Genomic DNA, 21,427 nt, shown 5'->3' on the forward strand with positions numbered 1-21,427 from the left:
GGAGCAGTTCCTTCGTAAACGGATCAGTTGCCCTTTTGGGATATTGCACAACCAATTCCAATGGTGGCAGCTGTCTATCGTTAAATAACTATTTCTATCCACATTTTTGAAATGTGTTTTAGTGTATAGTACTTTATCTTCTTGTCCAATCTCTAGGTCTAAAAACGAGATTGTCTTATCACTTATCTCCCAAACTAGGTTGATGTTCCTGTCATTTTTATTCAATCTTTCTAGGAAGGTGATCAATTTCTTTCTCCCCTTTCCACAATATTAATATGTCATCAATATACCTCTTAAAGGTCACTAGTTCTTCTGGGGGATTCTTGAAGACCGCCTCCTCTTCCCATTGGGACATAAACAAACATGCCACACTAGGTGCAAATTTTGCCCCCATCGCTACTCCTACTTTTTGATGGTAGTAACTTCGATCATACCAAAAGTAGCTGTTTTTTTAAACAAAAGTCCAGGCATTTGATTAGGTACTTTCTCTGGAAGCATGGCAAGGTGGAAAATTTTCTTAGGCCCCATTTTGTGGCTTCACATGCCTGGTAGTGCTGAATAATTGTATACAAAGAAGACACATTCGCAGTTGCCAATATCCACGGCATCTCACCTTTCGGGGTCTCCTCTATCAGTTGTAATACTTGCTTCATGTCTCTTAGATATGCTTTTGTTTGTTTTACTACTGGCTGTAAATAGTTGTCCAAGTATTGTCCTATTCTTGAAGTCAGGGAATCTATCCCATTGACTATAGGTCTCGGTGGAGGGTTTATCTTGTCCTTGTGTATTGAATATATGACTGGAGTCCTACATGACTCCGGGATCAGGAATCTTGCTTCCTTTTTATTTAGGATATTTCTCTTCAGACCTAGATGTACAATTTGTTCCAACTCCTTCCTACACCTAAATACTGGATTACTCGGTAATATTGTGTATGTATCCCTGTCTCCCAGGAGATTCTTCATTGTTTCTTTATATTGTGTTTTAGAGAAAACTACAATACCCCCCCCCCCCCCCTTGTCTGCCGGCCGAATGACAATGTCTTTTCTCTTTATCAATTTACTTATACCACTCTTTATGAACTTAGGTCCTTCTGATTTTTTCATTTTCATTTCTTTTAGATCCTGCAGTACAGCTTTTTTAAAAACATCAATGTGCTTATTGTTATTAATAGGTGGATTAAAAACAGATCTGTTCCTTAATGAACTATGGACGACTTCTTGGTTTTCTATCGGTAATTGTTTTTTAATAGGGTTGCTAGCTATGTACTTCTTAATATTTAGTTTCTCACATATTTTTGGATCTGTATACAAGTCTCAAATTTGTCTAGATTTTTTGTTGGTGCGTATTTCAAACCCTTGTCCAACACTCCAATCTCTTCGTGGGATAGGGGTTTACCACTCAGGTTAAAAATCCCTTCGCCCTTTACTTTCTTGATCTGTGTTCTCTTTCCGGCTCTCTTTCCTCTCTTCTTCCTGGACTTGCCCTTGGATTTCTCAGTTCCTGTGCCCACTTTGGGGGATGGTTTTCCATCCCTCTCTCTAAAAAAGCCCTATTCTGGTATGGATCTGGATAATAATTTTGTATTCCTCCATTTCTCTCATCATCATGATAGTCTCTCAATGGAGCATAGTAATTGTACAATGGTACCGTGCTATGATCATTTGCGCGATTTTCCCTAAATGGGGGGCGCCAATTATCTCTTTGTCCATTTCCATCATTTATACGATTGGTCCCCAATTGGCTCTTTGTTCATTTCCATAATTATATTGTGGACTTCTCCCTCGTGGTACATGATGGCCTCTGTTGTCTCTCTGGTCATAAGTTGGTCTGTTTCCATTATTATTACCATTATATGGTTTCTTATTGTACTTCCAATATGGCTTTTTACCTTTATTTTGTGGGGTATTATACGGGTAGTGTGGTCTTTGATCATATCTATGCGGAGTAGAGTAATTGTGATCATTTTGTGCTTCATTACTTCTTGGGTGTCTTGGGGAATATATTTGTTGGTCATTCTGATATGGTCTCCCTTGAGTTTTAACCTGTTGTGGAATTTTTTCAGGTGTCGAAAATGTAGAGATGGGATCAGGATGGCCGGATTGGCTCTGCCATTTGAATACCTCATCTTTTTTATAATCATTAATATCTCTAGTATATTTTTTGCTTTTCCTAGTTTGGACCTCCTTATCCTTCCTACATAGATCCTTATTTAATTGTGTGGTTAGAGAAATAAACTCAGATTTCTCCTTATGGGTCTCTAGTTGCCCTTTAATTTCTCCTATGATCTGGTCAATCTTCCCTAGCTTCCTTTGCTTTCTTTTTAATAGAAATTCCAGGAGTTCTAGACCTTTCTCATTAAAAAATTTAAACCATTCATCCATAGAGTCTTGGTCTAGAAGTCCATCATTCGGTGGTACATCCCATCTAAGCCGTCTGGGTACTATTTTATCCTTTAAATATCGTTCAAAGGTGATCACATCCCACCAGAGACTCACCTTTTTCTCCATACTATGACCTAACTTGCGCATTAGGATTTCTAAACCACTATTTTTATGGGAATTGGAATCAGAACTATTAAAAACTTCCACTAAATTAATTTTTCTTTTTTCCTAAGAGACACGAAGCAAGTATTACAACTGATAGAGGAGACCCCGAAAGGTGAGATGCCGTGGATCTGATCCGTTTACGAAGGAACTGCTCCCACCCAAAAGATTTTTTGATACAGGCAGAGAAAGTAGGACAGAGATTTATTAACAAAGGATATAAAACTGAAGACATCCAGACCAAGATTGGAGAAATAGAAAAGATGGATAGAACAATGCTGATAAAGGATAAATTACCTGCAAACAATGAAACGAATCGAGTACCAATAATATTGAATTATAACATACAACATAAGAGGATTGAGAAAATGATAAAAAAGCATTGGCATATACTACGGTCAGACATACACCTTCAGGAGATATTACCCCAATATCCACAATTTATAAGAGGGCACCAACTTTAAGGGACAAGATTGTAAAGAATATCCCTGATCCCCCATATAACGGCTTAACTTTTTTCACGGGAAAGGGATTTTTTCCGTGTAAACGCTGCTATGCCTGCACAAGAACTAAAACACCGGCTGAAAAGAGATTTAATTTTACTTCTACAAGCACTGGAAATCTATATGAAATTAAAGATTTCATATGCTGCAATACGAAAGGAGCTGTATATGCCCTTCAATGTAGCTGTGGGTTGCAATATGTGGGGCGAACAAAAAGACCACTCAGAGTAAGAATAAAGGAACATGTAAAAAATATTATTAGTGGCTTTGACAAACCTAGTGTGTCCAGACATTTCTGTACCCATCATAACAAGGACCCCACCCACCTTACCTTTTGGGGTATAGAACCGTATAGAAAGCACTGGAGGGGGGGCCATAAAGTTAGGACACTTAGCCAAGCGGAATCCAAGTGGATATTTATTTTAGATACATTTACACCCTAAGGTTTGAACATAGATTTTGATTTGAACTGTTTTATTAGTGATTTTTAGTATCCAGCTCTGATTTAATTACAGCTATAAGATATTTAGGAATTGTCTAACTGAAGGATCTTGCAGTATATATTTTAATTTTGATCTGTGTATTATATATAAAATGTGTGTTTATTTGAACACCACTTCCGGAATAATTGATCTTATGTTTGGACATTTTTATCCTTATATTTTTTTTATTTTTTAATATAAAAAATTGCCCTATGGTATTGGGTATGGGCTGTTGAACAAGGGTAATGGGCTACCTATACCGGTTATGCGAATGTGATTAAAGACATGCCCTTATACCTTGAGGAGAATTTAATATTAGTGAGGGAGAGCTCAGCCCAATTTTAGGTTTTAAACTTTAATAAATAAAAAATAATTTTACCTGTTTTTTAAAAATAATTTTTATTATGTTTTATATGTGTATTATTTAGATATATAAATCGGAATTTTTTAACAGTGGATTAAATAGTTAATACGGGATAGCAAGGTAATAAATATATGAGTTACCCTGGGTAAATAAACGATATCTAGACACACGGAAAATGGCCACGGGTGTAGCCCATTAGTATAATAAATCGCCCATATGAGTCATAAATAAAGAGATCCCTATGGGGAAATAGTTGACGATTGGTCATATAGAAAATGGCCGCGGGTGTACCTGAATAACCCAAAAATGGCCGCGGGTGGAGCTCGATCTACTAGAAAATGGCCGCGGGTGTACTTGAGTAATCGCAAAATGGCCGCGGGCGGAGCCTGATCCACTAGAAAATGGCCGCGGTAATAGGAGTCTATGAGAGACTCCGGGATAATGGCCGCTACATATATTAGTATAAAAGACACTTCCGTGAACATGTATCTCATTCCCTGAGGAAGTCACGTGATCGGTGACGATACGCGTCGGAATTTGGATACCGGAAGTGACGTTCGTATTGCGAGTGGAACGCTCGTTTGTGTCTTGAAAGCTGTTATTTTCTTCCGCTGTGTGAGTACCTGTCTAATGTATTTATACAAATAAATTTTATTACATACTTCACTATTGGAGCATACTTCTCTCTTTCCTATGAAACAACTATGGAATAATATTGAGCAATAAGATCTGTGTGGAAAATACCAACCGTGGGGGCCAGCACTTACCTGCTAGGTAAGGGGGATACAATCCCTGAATTTTCTTTATTGGGCTGTTCTGCTGTTTACCTTACAGCAGTAAGGTAAGGGGCCATTTTACCTGATATGCTGTGGAAACACTCAGAATAAGGATTAGACACGTTTTCTGGCAACCCTTTTGGAGAAGCACTGAATCAATCACTGGTCACTTTACTCACCCTAAGTTCACAACATAGACTTTAATTTTTTTGAGCTATTTTCTTTATTGGTTTTCTTTTTGTTGATTTTGCACGGTGTGTGCCATGTTTGGAATGTACACAGTCCTTTGATTGAATTTACTTTTATAGATGTTTTGGATGCACAAGACACTTTGATATTTATTACTGCTATTTAATTTAAGCACTGGACACTTTATATTCATTTATTCGATCATTCACGATTGCATTTGTTTAAGGCACTTTATATAGTTGGAACTATTTTGATATACCGTATAATATATAACTGTTTAATTTAAGGTATATTTTACCTACTTAATAGGCAGAAATTACATTTTTGGTAGCACAACTTTTTTATTTTTTTATTTTTTTTAGTATAAGAGATTGTAGTATAATTTGATTTTATGAGGTAGCGCAACACCATTTATTTGATTTTTATACAGACCAAGTGATAATGTCTATTACGTGGGATATGCTGTGGTCCAAGTGCCGGATACTGTTCTCGAGAGGCCAATCCAGTGCCCTATCAGTCTGCTTGGGCTGCTGAATTGATAGCATTGACCTGTGCATGTCAGCTGTTTGCAGGAAAAGAGGTAAATATTTACACTGATTGCAGATATGCTCATGTTGTAGTCTAGAACCATGGTGTAATATGGCTTTGCAGAGGATATGTGGCAGCAGATGGAAAGAGCATCCATCGCACACTCTGACCTAGTCACAGCATTACTAGATGCAATTCAGTTGCCTTGAAAACTAGCTATCATGCACTGTAAGGCACATACAGGCCAAATGACTGATATAGCCAAAGGGAATACATTAGCTGACAAAATCGCCAAAGAAGCTGCATCTACACAAAAGGTACAAGAAAAAGACAACTTCTCCTGCGCTCTGGTGTCTCGGTCTTCAAAGTGTGATACCGACAGTTTAAGATGGTAGTGTCAAAAAGGTCTTGCACCCCTCCTTAAAATATTGGGTTTTCAAATACTGGAGAAAAACAAAACAAAAAAGGAAAGCGCACTGACCTAGTGCATTACCATAAATCGAGCTTTATTGAAAACAGAACAAATAGCAAAATGGCTACTCACAAACGAGTATTGATAAAAGTCACAATATTAAAAACAAAAGTTCTTGGCGCACAAATGGAAGAAACCTTTTGTAGAGAACACTTTATCCAAATATTAGGTTAATTGTTGTCTCATAGAGGGCCTATAATTAGTCTCAATGTGCAGCTGCTAGACCACTTTGGACATGGTGGAAGAAAGCAGAAATTGAACCATCACAAGAACAGCGCATCAGAGAGACTCTGATGTGAAGAGCATAGAAACAATTTATTAAAATGAAAAAGAAAAAAACTCGATAAAAGACGTCTGATCCTCCAGGGATCTTAAAAACTTTACATCAGTCAATCACGACAATAAAACAACAGTTGCTTGATGATAAATTAACCCTGGAAACTTCTACTCGTAACTTTGAGATGTTGGTAAAAACAGGGCTGTGTTGCTAGTGTAGTCTATTGTACACGTAGATTGAATGATTGTGGGTGATTATCTCCCAGAGGCAGGGGGAACCAGTGAAGTTCGTATATAGGTGTAAATAAATGATTGGAACAGAGTTCCCAAAAGACACTCACTTTTGTTAATGGCTGGACTGTAGGGCTGGGGCGCCGTCACACTGAGCTGGAGGAGTGGAAGAAAAAGGGTCAATCCTGCTCCCTGTGCTCCGGGACGGAGGTGCAGTAAGCGCGTCCACCTTGTGTGTTGGAGAGGCTTGGAGCGCAGCGCTTCGCTTGCCCGAACGGTTGCGGGTCACTATTGGTCACGTGGAAGGCTCCGTAGCGAGGGGGGTTGTCATGCCGACCGGCCTGCTAACATGTTTCGCGCGCATGCGCTTTATCAAAGCTGAGGCGGCGTGTGGTACACATAGGGATATATAGCATCGGGTTGTATGGAGGGGCGGGGAGTACCGGAGTGCACTAAATTAACCCCTCATGTGTCAAAACGTATGTTTTGCTTGAGACTTGTGGAACAATGATATCTATTGGTGTGTAGACTTAAGGGACACCGATAACAATGGATTCGGATTCGATTGAGATATTGAGTGGGTGAAAAGGGATATGAAAATCTAAGGAGAAGTGTGGGGTGGGGAAAAAGAGAGAAAATTATGTGAAAAAAAGGGGGAAGGGGGGGGGGGGGGGAAGGAGGTGGGGAATGTATAGGAAAGATGTATATTGGATATAGCGACATATCTTTGGTAAAAAATTGTAAATATATGGAACGTAAAAAATGTAAAAAATGTGAAAATAAAAAGAAAGATGAATAAAAAAATATATAAAAAATATATAATAAATATATAATAAAATAAAAAAATAATAAAAAAAAATAAAAATAAAAATAAAAATGAAATGTAAAATGTATATGTACATATGTATTCACCCACTCAGATACATGATACAATTGGGGGGGGGGGGGGGGGGAGAGGGGAAAAAAAAAAAAAAAAAAAGGTTAAAAAATATAATAATATATTGGGGGATAGCGGGCAATGGGTTATGTTTATGTCTGACAGATGTGTATCAGGAGGTTATGCTGAGGATATCGATGTCTTCGTTGAGGCCTTCTGGTGAGAGGGTACCCATGAGATATATCCAAAAGGTCTCTCTACGACACAGAAGGGAAAATCTTTCGTTATCCGTTAGGGTACCCTTTGGGATAGACTCAATTGCAAGAACCTCCATTTTTTTAAAATCTTTATCATGGAACTGGCGAAAATGGCGCGGGATGCTGTGTTTAATGCAACCCTTTTTGATTAGGCGGCGATGTTCGCCCACCCTAATACGTAAGGCCCGTATAGTACGGCCTACATAAAGGAGGCCACAGGGACAACGTAGGACGTAGATCACATATTCGGTGGAGCATGTAATGAACTGTTTTATCTCAAAAGTTTTTCCTTGAGGTGTGATAATGGTGGATTGGCCATTAGGGATGGATTGGCAGGTAAAACAGCCTCTTTTGCGACATTTATATATCCCATGTCTATTGTCGAAATACATCCTGATATCGGAGAATGTTTTATTGCAATTTTTACCTGATTTAGTAAGTTTGCTAGGGGCGATAATATTTTTTATTGTACGGGAACGTCTGAAGGTAATTTGTGGTCTAGGCGGAAGGGAAGAAGCCAGGATAGGATCTAGCTTAAGGATATCATAATGTTTGAGAATTATTTTTGAAATATGTTTATACTGTGTATTAAAAGTGGAAATGAACCTGACTGTGGGGCTGTCGTTTGTGGAGTCTTTGGGACGCTTTTTGGTGGGTGAGTGCTTGGTTGTGTATTTCCTGAAGGCCTGTGTGATTAGGTCATCTGGGTAGCCTTTTTCTAAAAACTTTTTAGCCATCTGCTGGCCTTGTTGTATGTAATCATCAGTTAGGGTGCAGTTTCTACGTAGCCTCTGGAATTGGCCGCTGGGGATGTTTTTCTTCCAAACTGGGTGATGACAACTCTTATAATGTAGATAAGAGTTGCCTGATGTGGGTTTGGAATGGTTGCTAGTGGTGACATTTTGCTCATTATGGGATAAGACAAGATCCAAAAAGACTAACTGGTTTTGGTCAATAACTGATGTAAAGGATAAGCCCATAGGGTTGTTGTTACAGAAGCTGACGAAGGAGGCAAAACTGTCTATGCCTCCACTCCATATGAGCAAAATGTCATCTATATATCGACCATAAAATACGATGAATTCGGCAAAGGGATTGTTTGTCCAAATGTTTTGTTTTTCCCAGAACCCCATGGTAAGATTTGCGTATACTGGGGCAAAACTCGCTCCCATGGCTGTGCCTTGGAGCTGAAGATAAAATTGATCAAGGAAAGTAAAATAATTATGTCTCAGACAAAATTCTATGCTTGATAATAAGAATTCGATTTGTCTAGAGTTCATGCCTTCATTGATACTCAGGAAATGTTGAACTGCGGTTAGTCCAATTTCATGGGGTATGGAAGTGTAGAGAGAATTAACATCCAGAGAAGCCCACATGTATTCATCAGACCATCTGTAGTTGTCCATGATCTCGATCACGTGGCTGGAATCCTTGATATACGAGGGAAGTTGTACTACCAGGGGCTGTAAGATGTGATCTATGTAAGTAGATAGTCCACTGGTAAAGCTGTTGGTACTAGCCACTATGGGTCTTCCTGGGGGATTGGTGGGGGACTTGTGGATCTTGGGGAGATGGTAGAAGTAAGGAGTGCTACAGACTTTAGGCAAGAGAAAACGCTTTTCTTTGGAATTGAGCACCCCATCTTTATGGGCTTTCTCAACCATGGAGGTTAGGTCACACTGGTACGTAGGGAGGGGGTCGGTTGTAAGTTTTTGGTAAGTGGTCGTGTCAGATAACAACCGAATGGCTTCGCCAAGGTAATCACCCATGTCCTGTATGACTAGACTGCCTCCTTTGTCAGCTTGTTTGACTACGATATTTTTGTTGGTGGTGAGATTTGTAAGGGCCTGTTGTTCTGGTTTGGTTAAATTGGTTTGTTTTTTATTCTTGTTAGTGATATTACATAGCTCGATAAAATCTTTATAGACTGCTTGATAGAAAGTTTCAATATAGGGTCCCTTGGATTGGGTTGGATTAAAGGTAGACACAGGTTTCAGATGGGTGTGTATAACCGCAGGCTCTGTGAAGGGATATTGTGTCTGACTGGAGATGTTGCTCTCACTCCACAGCTCTTCGAGAATTCCTAGGATATCGTCGTGTGGGGTGACATTTATATTAATTTTATCTAGTTCTGGTGTCGGATCACATTTTGTGTTGTTAGTTGTTATTTTTGTAAAATGTCTGTTTAAGGTGAGGGATCGGACGAATTTGTTTAAATCTTTGAAGAGGCCAAATTTGTTGGGTCCTGTGGATGGTGAAAAGCTTAGACCTTTTTTCAATAATGTTAATTCGTAGGGAGTTAGGGTATGTGTTGATAGATTGAAGATTTTTATGGTGCTATCTTCTACTAGATCTCTACCCGTTCCTTTTTGTTTTTACCATAATGAGACACACAACACCTCTGCCCCCTGTTGGGGCTCAAAGGAACGTCCAATCATTCAGGACACAACGAAGGGTATAAATCTTAACCCACACACGTTGACCAACCCCCCCACAATAGGCACCCCACCCAGGGTCCCCACAGTCTCCAACAGGCCCCCTGAGGAATCGGATGTGATTGATTGTGAATTACCGACCTTTTCAGTAGCCACAGCAAATAAGTATAGCCCCTTAGCAAAGGACCTTGACAAGTATATCAAAGAAGGAGCTCGCCCCAAATTGAATGACAGCATAAGTGCCCCTGATGTAAGTAAGACAAAAGATAGGACTATAGTTACCCCTCCCAATTTTGAGGAAGGTTTTTTAGTCCTTTCTCCAAAGGGAGTCACGTTTGCAAAAGAAAAGAGAAAACTAGAAGAGGTTGTAGAGGAGGACAAAAACTCAAGACAAAACAAAAAGGAACGGGTAGAGATCTAGTAGAAGATAGCACCATAAAAATCTTCAATCTATCAACACATACCCTAACTCCCTACGAATTAACATTATTGAAAAAAGGTCTAAGCTTTTCACCATCCACAGGACCCAACAAATTTGGCCTCTTCAAAGATTTAAACAAATTCGTCCGATCCCTCACCTTAAACAGACATTTTACAAAAATAACAACTAACAACACAAAATGTGATCCGACACCAGAACTAGATAAAATTAATATAAATGTCACCCCACACGACGATATCCTAGGAATTCTCGAAGAGCTGTGGAGTGAGAGCAACATCTCCAGTCAGACACAATATCCCTTCACAGAGCCTGCGGTTATACACACCCATCTGAAACCTGTGTCTACCTTTAATCCAACCCAATCCAAGGGACCCTATATTGAAACTTTCTATCAAGCAGTCTATAAAGATTTTATCGAGCTATGTAATATCACTAACAAGAATAAAAAACAAACCAATTTAACCAAACCAGAACAACAGGCCCTTACAAATCTCACCACCAACAAAAATATCGTAGTCAAACAAGCTGACAAAGGAGGCAGTCTAGTCATACAGGACATGGGTGATTACCTTGGCGAAGCCATTCGGTTGTTATCTGACACGACCACTTACCAAAAACTTACAACCGACCCCCTCCCTACGTACCAGTGTGACCTAACCTCCATGGTTGAGAAAGCCCATAAAGATGGGGTGCTCAATTCCAAAGAAAAGCGTTTTCTCTTGCCTAAAGTCTGTAGCACTCCTTACTTCTACCATCTCCCCAAGATCCACAAGTCCCCCACCAATCCCCCAGGAAGACCCATAGTGGCTAGTACCAACAGCTTTACCAGTGGACTATCTACTTACATAGATCACATCTTACAGCCCCTGGTAGTACAACTTCCCTCGTATATCAAGGATTCCAGCCACGTGATCGAGATCATGGACAACTACAGATGGTCTGATGAATACATGTGGGCTTCTCTGGATGTTAATTCTCTCTACACTTCCATACCCCATGAAATTGGACTAACCGCAGTTCAACATTTCCTGAGTATCAATGAAGGCATGAACTCTAGACAAATCGAATTCTTATTATCAAGCATAGAATTTTGTCTGAGACATAATTATTTTACTTTCCTTGATCAATTTTATCTTCAGCTCCAAGGCACAGCCATGGGAGCGAGTTTTGCCCCAGTATACGCAAATCTTACCATGGGGTTCTGGGAAAAACAAAACATTTGGACAAACAATCCCTTTGCCGAATTCATCGTATTTTATGGTCGATATATAGATGACATTTTGCTCATATGGAGTGGAGGCATAGACAGTTTTGCCTCCTTCGTCAGCTTCTGTAACAACAACCCTATGGGCTTATCCTTTACATCAGTTATTGACCAAAACCAGTTAGTCTTTTTGGATCTTGTCTTATCCCATAATGAGCAAAATGTCACCACTAGCAACCATTCCAAACCCACATCAGGCAACTCTTATCTACATTATAAGAGTTGTCATCACCCAGTTTGGAAGAAAAACATCCCCAGCGGCCAATTCCAGAGGCTACGTAGAAACTGCACCCTAACTGATGATTACATACAACAAGGCCAGCAGATGGCTAAAAAGTTTTTAGAAAAAGGCTACCCAGATGACCTAATCACACAGGCCTTCAGGAAATACACAACCAAGCACTCACCCACCAAAAAGCGTCCCAAAGACTCCACAAACGACAGCCCCACAGTCAGGTTCATTTCCACTTTTAATACACAGTATAAACATATTTCAAAAATAATTCTCAAACATTATGATATCCTTAAGCTAGATCCTATCCTGGCTTCTTCCCTTCCGCCTAGACCACAAATTACCTTCAGACGTTCCCGTACAATAAAAAATATTATCGCCCCTAGCAAACTTACTAAATCAGGTAAAAATTGCAATAAAACATTCTCCGATATCAGGATGTATTTCGACAATAGACATGGGATATATAAATGTCGCAAAAGAGGCTGTTTTACCTGCCAATCCATCCCTAATGGCCAATCCACCATTATCACACCTCAAGGAAAAACTTTTGAGATAAAACAGTTCATTACATGCTCCACCGAATATGTGATCTACGTCCTACGTTGTCCCTGTGGCCTCCTTTATGTAGGCCGTACTATACGGGCCTTACGTATTAGGGTGGGCGAACATCGCCGCCTAATCAAAAAGGGTTGCATTAAACACAGCATCCCGCGCCATTTTCGCCAGTTCCATGATAAAGATTTTAAAAAAATGGAGGTTCTTGCAATTGAGTCTATCCCAAAGGGTACCCTAACGGATAACGAAAGATTTTCCCTTCTGTGTCGTAGAGAGACCTTTTGGATATATCTCATGGGTACCCTCTCACCAGAAGGCCTCAACGAAGACATCGATATCCTCAGCATAACCTCCTGATACACATCTGTCAGACATAAACATAACCCATTGCCCGCTATCCCCCAATATATTATTATATTTTTTAACCTTTTTTTTTTTTTTTTTTTTTTTTTTTTTTTTCCCCTCTCCCCCCCCCCCCCCCCCCCCCAATTGTATCATGTATCTGAGTGGGTGAATACATATGTACATATACATTTTACATTTCATTTTTATTTTTATTTTTATTTTTTTTTATTATTTTTTTATTTTATTATATATTTATTATATATTTTTTATATATTTTTTTATTCATCTTTCTTTTTATTTTCACATTTTTTACATTTTTTACGTTCCATATATTTACAATTTTTTACCAAAGATATGTCGCTATATCCAATATACATCTTTCCTATACATTCCCCACCTCCTTCCCCCCCCCCCCCCTTCCCCCTTTTTTTCACATAATTTTCTCTCTTTTTCCCCACCCCACACTTCTCCTTAGATTTTCATATCCCTTTTCACCCACTCAATATCTCAATCGAATCCGAATCCATTGTTATCGGTGTCCCTTAAGTCTACACACCAATAGATATCATTGTTCCACAAGTCTCAAGCAAAACATACGTTTTGACACATGAGGGGTTAATTTAGTGCACTCCGGTACTCCCCGCCCCTCCATACAACCCGATGCTATATATCCCTATGTGTACCACACGCCGCCTCAGCTTTGATAAAGCGCATGCGCGCGAAACATGTTAGCAGGCCGGTCGGCATGACAACCCCCCTCGCTACGGAGCCTTCCACGTGACCAATAGTGACCCGCAACCGTTCGGGCAAGCGAAGCGCTGCGCTCCAAGCCTCTCCAACACACAAGGTGGACGCGCTTACTGCACCTCCGTCCCGGAGCACAGGGAGCAGGATTGACCCTTTTTCTTCCACTCCTCCAGCTCAGTGTGACGGCGCCCCAGCCCTACAGTCCAGCCATTAACAAAAGTGAGTGTCTTTTGGGAACTCTGTTCCAATCATTTATTTACACCTATATACGAACTTCACTGGTTCCCCCTGCCTCTGGGAGATAATCACCCACAATCATTCAATCTACGTGTACAATAGACTACACTAGCAACACAGCCCTGTTTTTACCAACATCTCAAAGTTACGAGTAGAAGTTTCCAGGGTTAATTTATCATCAAGCAACTGTTGTTTTATTGTCGTGATTGACTGATGTAAAGTTTTTAAGATCCCTGGAGGATCAGACGTCTTTTATCGAGTTTTTTTCTTTTTCATTTTAATAAATTGTTTCTATGCTCTTCACATCAGAGTCTCTCTGATGCGCTGTTCTTGTGATGGTTCAATTATTGATAAAAGGCATAATCAATACAATTGGATCCATCGCACCGAACATCGACACATCCAGATCTGATGTCAGATGAATTGACGAATACCGGAACGTAAACGGCTAACACGTTTCAGGGGAGGACCCCTTTCTTCAGAGTCAAAACAGGCAATGGTTCCTCGCTGGAGGCTAGCGTTCTATATATGGAGGTTTCTGAAAGCATGTGGCCTGAAGGTCATGGAGCTCCACCCACAAAAAAAACAAAAAAACAAAAACACAACAGCACTCATCTCACTTATTGTAATTTTGATTTCATTACAGTTCTAGTTTCAATTTGATTTTAGTTTTAATTTTAATTTAAACAATAATAAAAAAAGTTATATGAATTATATATAGTATAAATATTTAAATAAATTAATGAATAAATAGAGTGGTATATGAGTGAATGGAGGAAAAGGATTAGTTGATACAAAGTGTGTCTATATGAGGTGTATATAAAAAAAAATATATATTTTTTTTTATTTCTATATTTTTATATAGAAGAACGTTATTCGAATATATCTTTTATATATTTTGTATATATTTATGTATATATATTTTCCCATATTTTATATATATATATATATATATATATATGCATATATAGGAGTGCAGGCATCAACATAAGTATCCATCAGTCTCCACATTAATGTCCACACAGGTGTCTGCACTGGTGTATAAAAAAGGGGGAAGTCTTACCTAGTATAAATATATACCTCACTCGCTTCCCCGCTTGATTCGTGGCTGGAGCGCACCCAGCCTCATATAGCAGGAAGTGCGGGTGCAAATGTGTTCCACCCGCAACTTCCGGCCGCCCCGAATGGGATGCTTCCGCTCATGCGCACATAGAGGTCGCCTGAGCGCAAGCATCCGGCCGCCTTCTGTACTCAGCTTCCGCTCCTGCGTACACCAGAGTCGCTGGAGCGCAAGCTGCAACGGAAGCTCGGGCCGAGTAAGTTCCGCCCACAGCTTTAGACCGCCAGACCCAACCCCTCCGCCCTCACGCACGCCAGCCAAATGCCTGAGCGTGGGGGCAGCAACGTATCAATGTAAACACATACTAAAGTCTCGGCTCAAAGGAAAGAGGGGGGGCGGCACCTGGATACACGTTGCATATAAGGAAAATTTATATATAAAAAAATAAAAAGTAATTGCATTAAAAATAAAATTAAAATCAAATTTAAAATGATTTATTCATTTGTATATATAAAAAAAGAGAAAAAAAATTATAATTAATTAGAAAAAAAAAAACCTCCAACTCCAAAAAACACACCAACTCACCAGCGAGAAACCGCATGCCTATGGTCAATGGCGTGGACCGATAAATAGTGTCATATTAGTATTGTAAATTACAAATATATAATAATAATAATATTACAGATGTGAAATTAAATAAAACAAAACCGACAGGGAAAAAGATAAAAAAAATAAATAATGATAAATAGTAAATAATAAAAAAAATTATTAAAAAATGTATAAAAAAGTAAAATAAAAAGCCTAAAATTAAATTAGTTCAAATCAATTAATTAAATAATCAAAAACTGAACCAAGAACTGAACCAAAACTAAACCTGTCTACCTGACAAATATACACCTAAGGCTAAGTCTATCACTATTTAATTATGTATGACGCATCTAAAGGGATATGGCCGGAATATACACCCGATCTAAAAGCTTGGGCCCTCATGTGGCCGAAGGACCCCATAGACAGATCCCGTGGGCTTCATATAACCTCAATCGAATAGACAAATCGCCTGGGCTTCATAGGACAGCATAGGTGGTGCTGTTGTGTTTTTTTTGTGGGGGGAGCTCCATGACCTTCAGGCCACATGCTTTCAGAAACCTCCATATATAGAACGCTAGCCTCCAGCGAGGAACCATTGCCTGTTTTGGCTCTGAAGAAAGGGGTTCTCCCCTGAAAAGCTTTAGCCGTTTACATTGGGGTATTCGTCAGTTCATCTGACATCAGATCTAGATGTGTCGATGTTCAGTGCGATGGATCCAATTGTATTGATTATGCCTTTTATCAATTCTCGTTTGTGAGTAGCCATTTTGCTATTTGTTCTGTTTTCAATAAAGCTCTATTTATGGTAATGCACTAGGTCAGTGTGCCTTCCTTTTTTGTTTTGTTTCTCTACACAAAAGGTAGACATTCAAATGCCCATGCTAAAACCTCAGCCATGTTCCCTTAAAGAGACACATTGGCTCACAAAACTGCTGGCTTTTGCCACCCCTGATTATATTGCACAATGAAACTGTGATGGAATAGTACAGAAGCATCCTAAAACAGGATTAATCTGCAAAGAGGGGAAACCATGTATTCCTGTTGCTAGCGCCCCCTGTTCATTGCACAATACCATGGACTGGGTCACAAGGGCTGGCAGGACACATGTGAACTGCTAGATGCAGATTTTTTCATTGCAGAACTACCTAATCTAATCAAAGCATGAACATCTTGAGTACCCAACAATGCTGCTTACCCATTTACAATAATACCTTGGTTACCAAGGTCTGAGAGGTTAATACCTTGTATCCAAGGTCTGAGAGGTTAAAGGAACCACCCTAGACACAGGATTAACCCTTACAAGGATGACCACACCTGGAAAGGAGCTTGATCAGACAGTCATATGTGCGGTGTGGAGGGAAAGTATCTGTTACTTTTTGTAGACGATATCAAGGAAGTTACAGGATGTTAGGGGAATATTTTCTTTCCTTTCTACATTTATGCAGGAGTGACTTTCAGGGCTGGACAAGCAAAACTGGCAGCAGTAGTCTGAGAGGAAAGCAACATCTCCCTGGAGATCAATTAATGCTGGTGTTGTGGGGTGACGGTATGATGTCAATGGTCAGGAGGGAAATAGGTTTCTTGGGCGATGAGCCCAGACTTAAAGTGAAAAAAAAAAAAAACAATGTCCTCATTATCCAAAAATAATCAATATAGCGTATATATAGTTGGATGGGTAGTACGTAAGCTTTGAAACGTAGCAGGCGACCTAAATGATAGGCAAGAGAATAATCCAGAAACCAGGTGAATGCACCCAAATCAATGGTCGCCTGAACTTTAGTGGTCTTTTCCTTACCATCCAGAGACAAAGTCAATGTAACATGAGTGGGGAAAATCAGCGGGGCCACGGTAAGCTGGGAAGTGATGAGGTCTTGCCTAATGGTGATTAATGAAGGAAACAGCAAGGGTCACCACAGTGAGGAGAGGAGTTATCCTGTCAATGAGGCAGCCACTCTTTGGGTGTTAGGGCTGTTCTGGAAGTCTGTAAGCTACAAGGACATGGGTGTGATTGTTGCCTCTGGTGGAGAAAAGTGGGCTATCCTTCCTTCAGGAAGAAAATATCCCCCTTTTCCTGCTTCCAGTCCCCAGGGCACTGGTCATCTTGACAAGCAAGTCAGGCAAGCTCCTTCAACCTGTCTAGCAAGGCTTCTTTTTTTTTTTAGCAGTTCCGAGAGGCTGGGGTGAAACGGATGCTTGAGGGGGCACCGATAAGCTGCACTGATGATCAGTGCCCTAATTATCAGTGTAAATGTGCCCTGTCAGCCCTGACTGGATGTGAGAAAAGGAATGCCAATAACCGGAAAATTTGTTTAAAATTATATCAGCTGTGATTGGTCCTTTAACTTAATCTGTGATCAGCTGTGTCCCCCAGGGGGAGAGTGGGAGGCGTGTTCTAGGAGGACATCCAAGGACACCCTTCCATAACTAGAGAGCTGCACTGTAGCAATCTTTTGGCTATGGCGCGGCGGTATTGAGGTGGTAAAATTTACAGGAAACTTGGACATACAACTTTAAGGTTCCCCTTTAGCGGTCCACTCTGAAGCACCCATTAGCAAAGGTCTTGGGTAGTATGGAAAAGTAGAGGGGACAAGCACTTTGAAAGACCCTAACTGGCTGTGCTCCACTATTCAGAAGAGGCACCTTGGGCTCGGGTGTAGTAGGCAAAGTTGAGCAAAAACAACTAAAGGACTTGTAGAAGATGTAGCTGAATCAGTTTTGATGTTATGGTGCCCCCTAGCAGGTGACAGGGGCTAACCTGAGGTGCCAAGTCTTAGAAGCAACTGGACTTCCCCTAGTGGTCACTGTTTTTTTTTTAAGCAGATTGGTCACAGACCTCAGGATCACCCCACCAAGGGAGGGGCTGGAATGGCAAGACTATGGTGTGGAGACTATTTACAAAGCTGCAGACAAGAGAGTGATCAGGTCAGGCAGAGGTCTTGGTAGGTGAGGGAGTAGTCGGGTCCAGGCAGATAGCAGGCAGGAGAGCAATCTGGTCCAGGTCAATGGCAGGCAGGAAAGTAGTCAGGTCAATACGGCTCATCAACAGACAGACGAGTATTATAGTGCTTTAGTTCTAGGGTAGCAGGCAATAAGACTAAGCACTTCAAAGACTTAACTTGAGGTGCTTAAGATCCCTTCTGGTCAGTGAAGTCAGGAAGTCCTGGAAGACACGGCTGGAATCCTGTGAAAACTGCAGGCCCTGAGAATCTTGGAATACCCATAAGGTCTTAGGAATTCTGGAAATCCTGGATGACCTGGTAGGGATCCTAAGTACTATAAACGTCCCTATTATCAGAAGATTGGAAGAAGCACTGCACACAGCCACAAGTGTTTCCAAGCCAATAACTACAGTATATAAAACAGATTAAAACACATATAAGGGTTTTACCTGCCAAAGGATTTGTATTGTAGTCCATCCACTCCTGAGAGTTACACAACAACAGAACTGCTAGATGGACAACACCACTTAATCTGTTACAGAGAGACTGTATAAATAAGGAATATAGTGGTGTTCTCTCTTCATCCCTAGCCTGCTGATCAGACAGTGAAAAGGCAGCAGTAGCCCAACTAGGTATTATTTGTTTACTCTGCTCTCATCTCTTATCAGCGTGTTCTCTGTCAGCACCTTTGCATGCATCACACCTGACTGGCTCCTTGTCCTGCCCAGCTATCCCCGTCAGTGTTCTACAGTATAAGGGATTGCAAGAGGTTCCTATCATGTCATAATAATACATACAATATACTACATAGTATTGGTGTAAACTATACGTGATAAATTCTTGCCAATCACCAAAAAATGTGATCCATTATTAAAAGTATATTTCCATCCAAAACTTTTTTCCTTTAGACAGAGTAGGGAAGAGTAGAACCTCTGTCAAATTTTTACTTTACCCAAAGCTTTTTTAGCGATATTTACCTTTTCTTCTTGTCCTGCGGACTTTTTTCCAGACTGGACGTGAGGGTAACCCTTGTCTGGTAAAATGCAATATAGACATAAATAAAATGCTTTTCATTAGTGGAGCAGGAGAAACCCATAAACTGTCAGATATGGATTTCTGTCTGTGCCTATAGAAACCATTGTCACCACAACAGGAAGCTTGGTAAAGCTTTATGAAGGAACCCCAGATAGCAATAAAACCCTACACGAGTTCTGATACTTACTCACTCTATCGAAAAACTAGAAAAAAAGCTTTGGACTTGACATAAACCTTTAAAGTGGTTGTAAACCTCAGTCATGAAATCTGAACACATTGCATATATCTGTAGCTTTGACTTGTCTCCCTCCAAAGCTCTAGGTGTCCCTTTTCTCTGGTGCTTAGTTCCTCTGTTATCAGCATCTGTCACTTCTGACAAGTTTTCCTGACAAATGAGATACAATTTGTGTCGAGGAGGAGAGCTCAGCACACAGCTTGTTTATTCACAACACAGTTATTCTGCTGTGTGGAGGGGCTATGTTCCTTTCCTACAATCAGCTCTCACACATTGTCTCAGATCTCTAACTGCAGCTCTCCACCCCCTCATCTGTGATACCAAAAAATGCAGGATTTTTATCCAAAATCAGCACTTATGAAGGGGTGTACAAAAGAGAAGACTGCAGATAAGCAAGTAAAACCTATGTAATTGGAGTTGTATCATCTGAGGCTATTCACTTCACTGGGTATATGAGAGGGTTTGCAACCACTTTAAGGAGGTTTATGGTTTCAGTTGCAAACCTTAATAATATATGACAGTAATTAAGGTATGATTATTTTACCTGAGAAGAGTCAGCCTTGGCAACATCACTGGTGACTTTAAGTGCTTTCCTCAGACTGTGTCCTGACTCATGAATGAGAAGATATCCCAGCAGCAGTGATATATGAGCAGGGACACATGTAGTGAATGGCAATATTGATGACAAAGAGGACAACCAGTCAAAGGAAGCACTACCATCTTCTTTAAATTTCTTTAACATGTTCAAAGTAACAGTGATTGTATAATGCCAACCTGATACAGGCAAAGACAGCATCTCTACAGCCTAGAATGAAAAGAAAAAAAAATATTTAAAACACAATCTAAGCTTGGTTCTACAAAATCAAGTACTTTTAGGAACTGACAGTTTTATCTATATATAAAATAGGTGCTGTAAGACAGGTCTTGCAGCCTCCTGTGATGTGTAATTTGTCCCAGGAGGAAGCGGGGAGAGTAGAGGGAGGGCTGAACTGGCAACATTCTAGTCTACGCGAGTATCGAGGAAGTGGGCGTGGGTACCTGTCAAAAAATGCAGGAGGAGGAGGAGGGAAGGAGGAAGGGTGAGCAATACTTTACATTTTGAAGGTCTGCTTTCACTCTTATCCACATGACAAAGTTTTGTCTGTCCGTTGGGGAATTTGGACTGAGTACTAAGAAGAGAAGGTCAGAGGGTCCCCCATACCTGGAAGTGCTAGGTATATTTAGGGCTCCAACAGAGCTGCCAATGGGGAGCAGAAAAGCTATCATTTGGGGGGTAGAGGGTGCTCTTAAAATAATTTGTCAATTTGCCATAATTGTGCCAGTTTCCTCTGACGCACTCTGTTATTGCTGGTGCCATGTATTTGTATATGTAAGGTACTATAAAAAAGAAAACAAAAAGCATATACACAAAGTTAAGGAAGCAATTATTAGCAAAAGATTTTGAGCTACTATGTCATGCACTGGCTGGGTATGATGTTCCAATTGTATTAAGCCATTGCTTTTCAAAGAACAATCTAAGGACTTTGTCATCTCTCATTGCCAAAGATGCTGACGCTAATCATTATTAAATAGAAGCCCAGCATCCGCACTAAGAGCTGAAAGTAGTGAGCCCCTTAGATTACTCTCTTGCACCTTTATCAATATGAGATTTTTCTTGGTCTTTATGGGATAAAGAATAAAAACAGCAGTTCGCAATCTAAGGAATACAGAAGTAAACAAAAATACATAAATCCAGTTAATCTGAAGCCTGCTGTGAGGCTAATTTAGCCCATGTGCAACGCATACAACTTTATTGGTAAACGTTCGATT

The 21,427-nt window shown here is 40.1% G+C and overlaps 1 protein-coding gene across 2 annotated transcripts in view; it reads right to left on the reverse strand.

Moving 5' to 3' along the window:
• FOCAD (focadhesin) overlaps window positions 1-21,427 on the reverse strand; it is a 346,212-nt gene that overhangs the window by 184,546 nt on the left and 140,239 nt on the right. For both annotated transcript variants that reach the window (XM_077475201.1, XM_077475202.1), the window contains exon 11: window positions 20,163-20,423. In XM_077475201.1, coding sequence (XP_077331327.1) covers window positions 20,163-20,423 — 261 coding nt within the window. The remainder of the gene's footprint in view (window positions 1-20,162; window positions 20,424-21,427) is intronic.

This window comes from Lithobates pipiens, unplaced genomic scaffold, assembly GCF_037356315.1.
Source record: "Lithobates pipiens isolate NorthernLeopardFrog02 unplaced genomic scaffold, aLitPip1_a1.2 Scaffold_13, whole genome shotgun sequence".
NCBI lineage: Eukaryota > Metazoa > Chordata > Amphibia > Anura > Ranidae > Lithobates > Lithobates pipiens.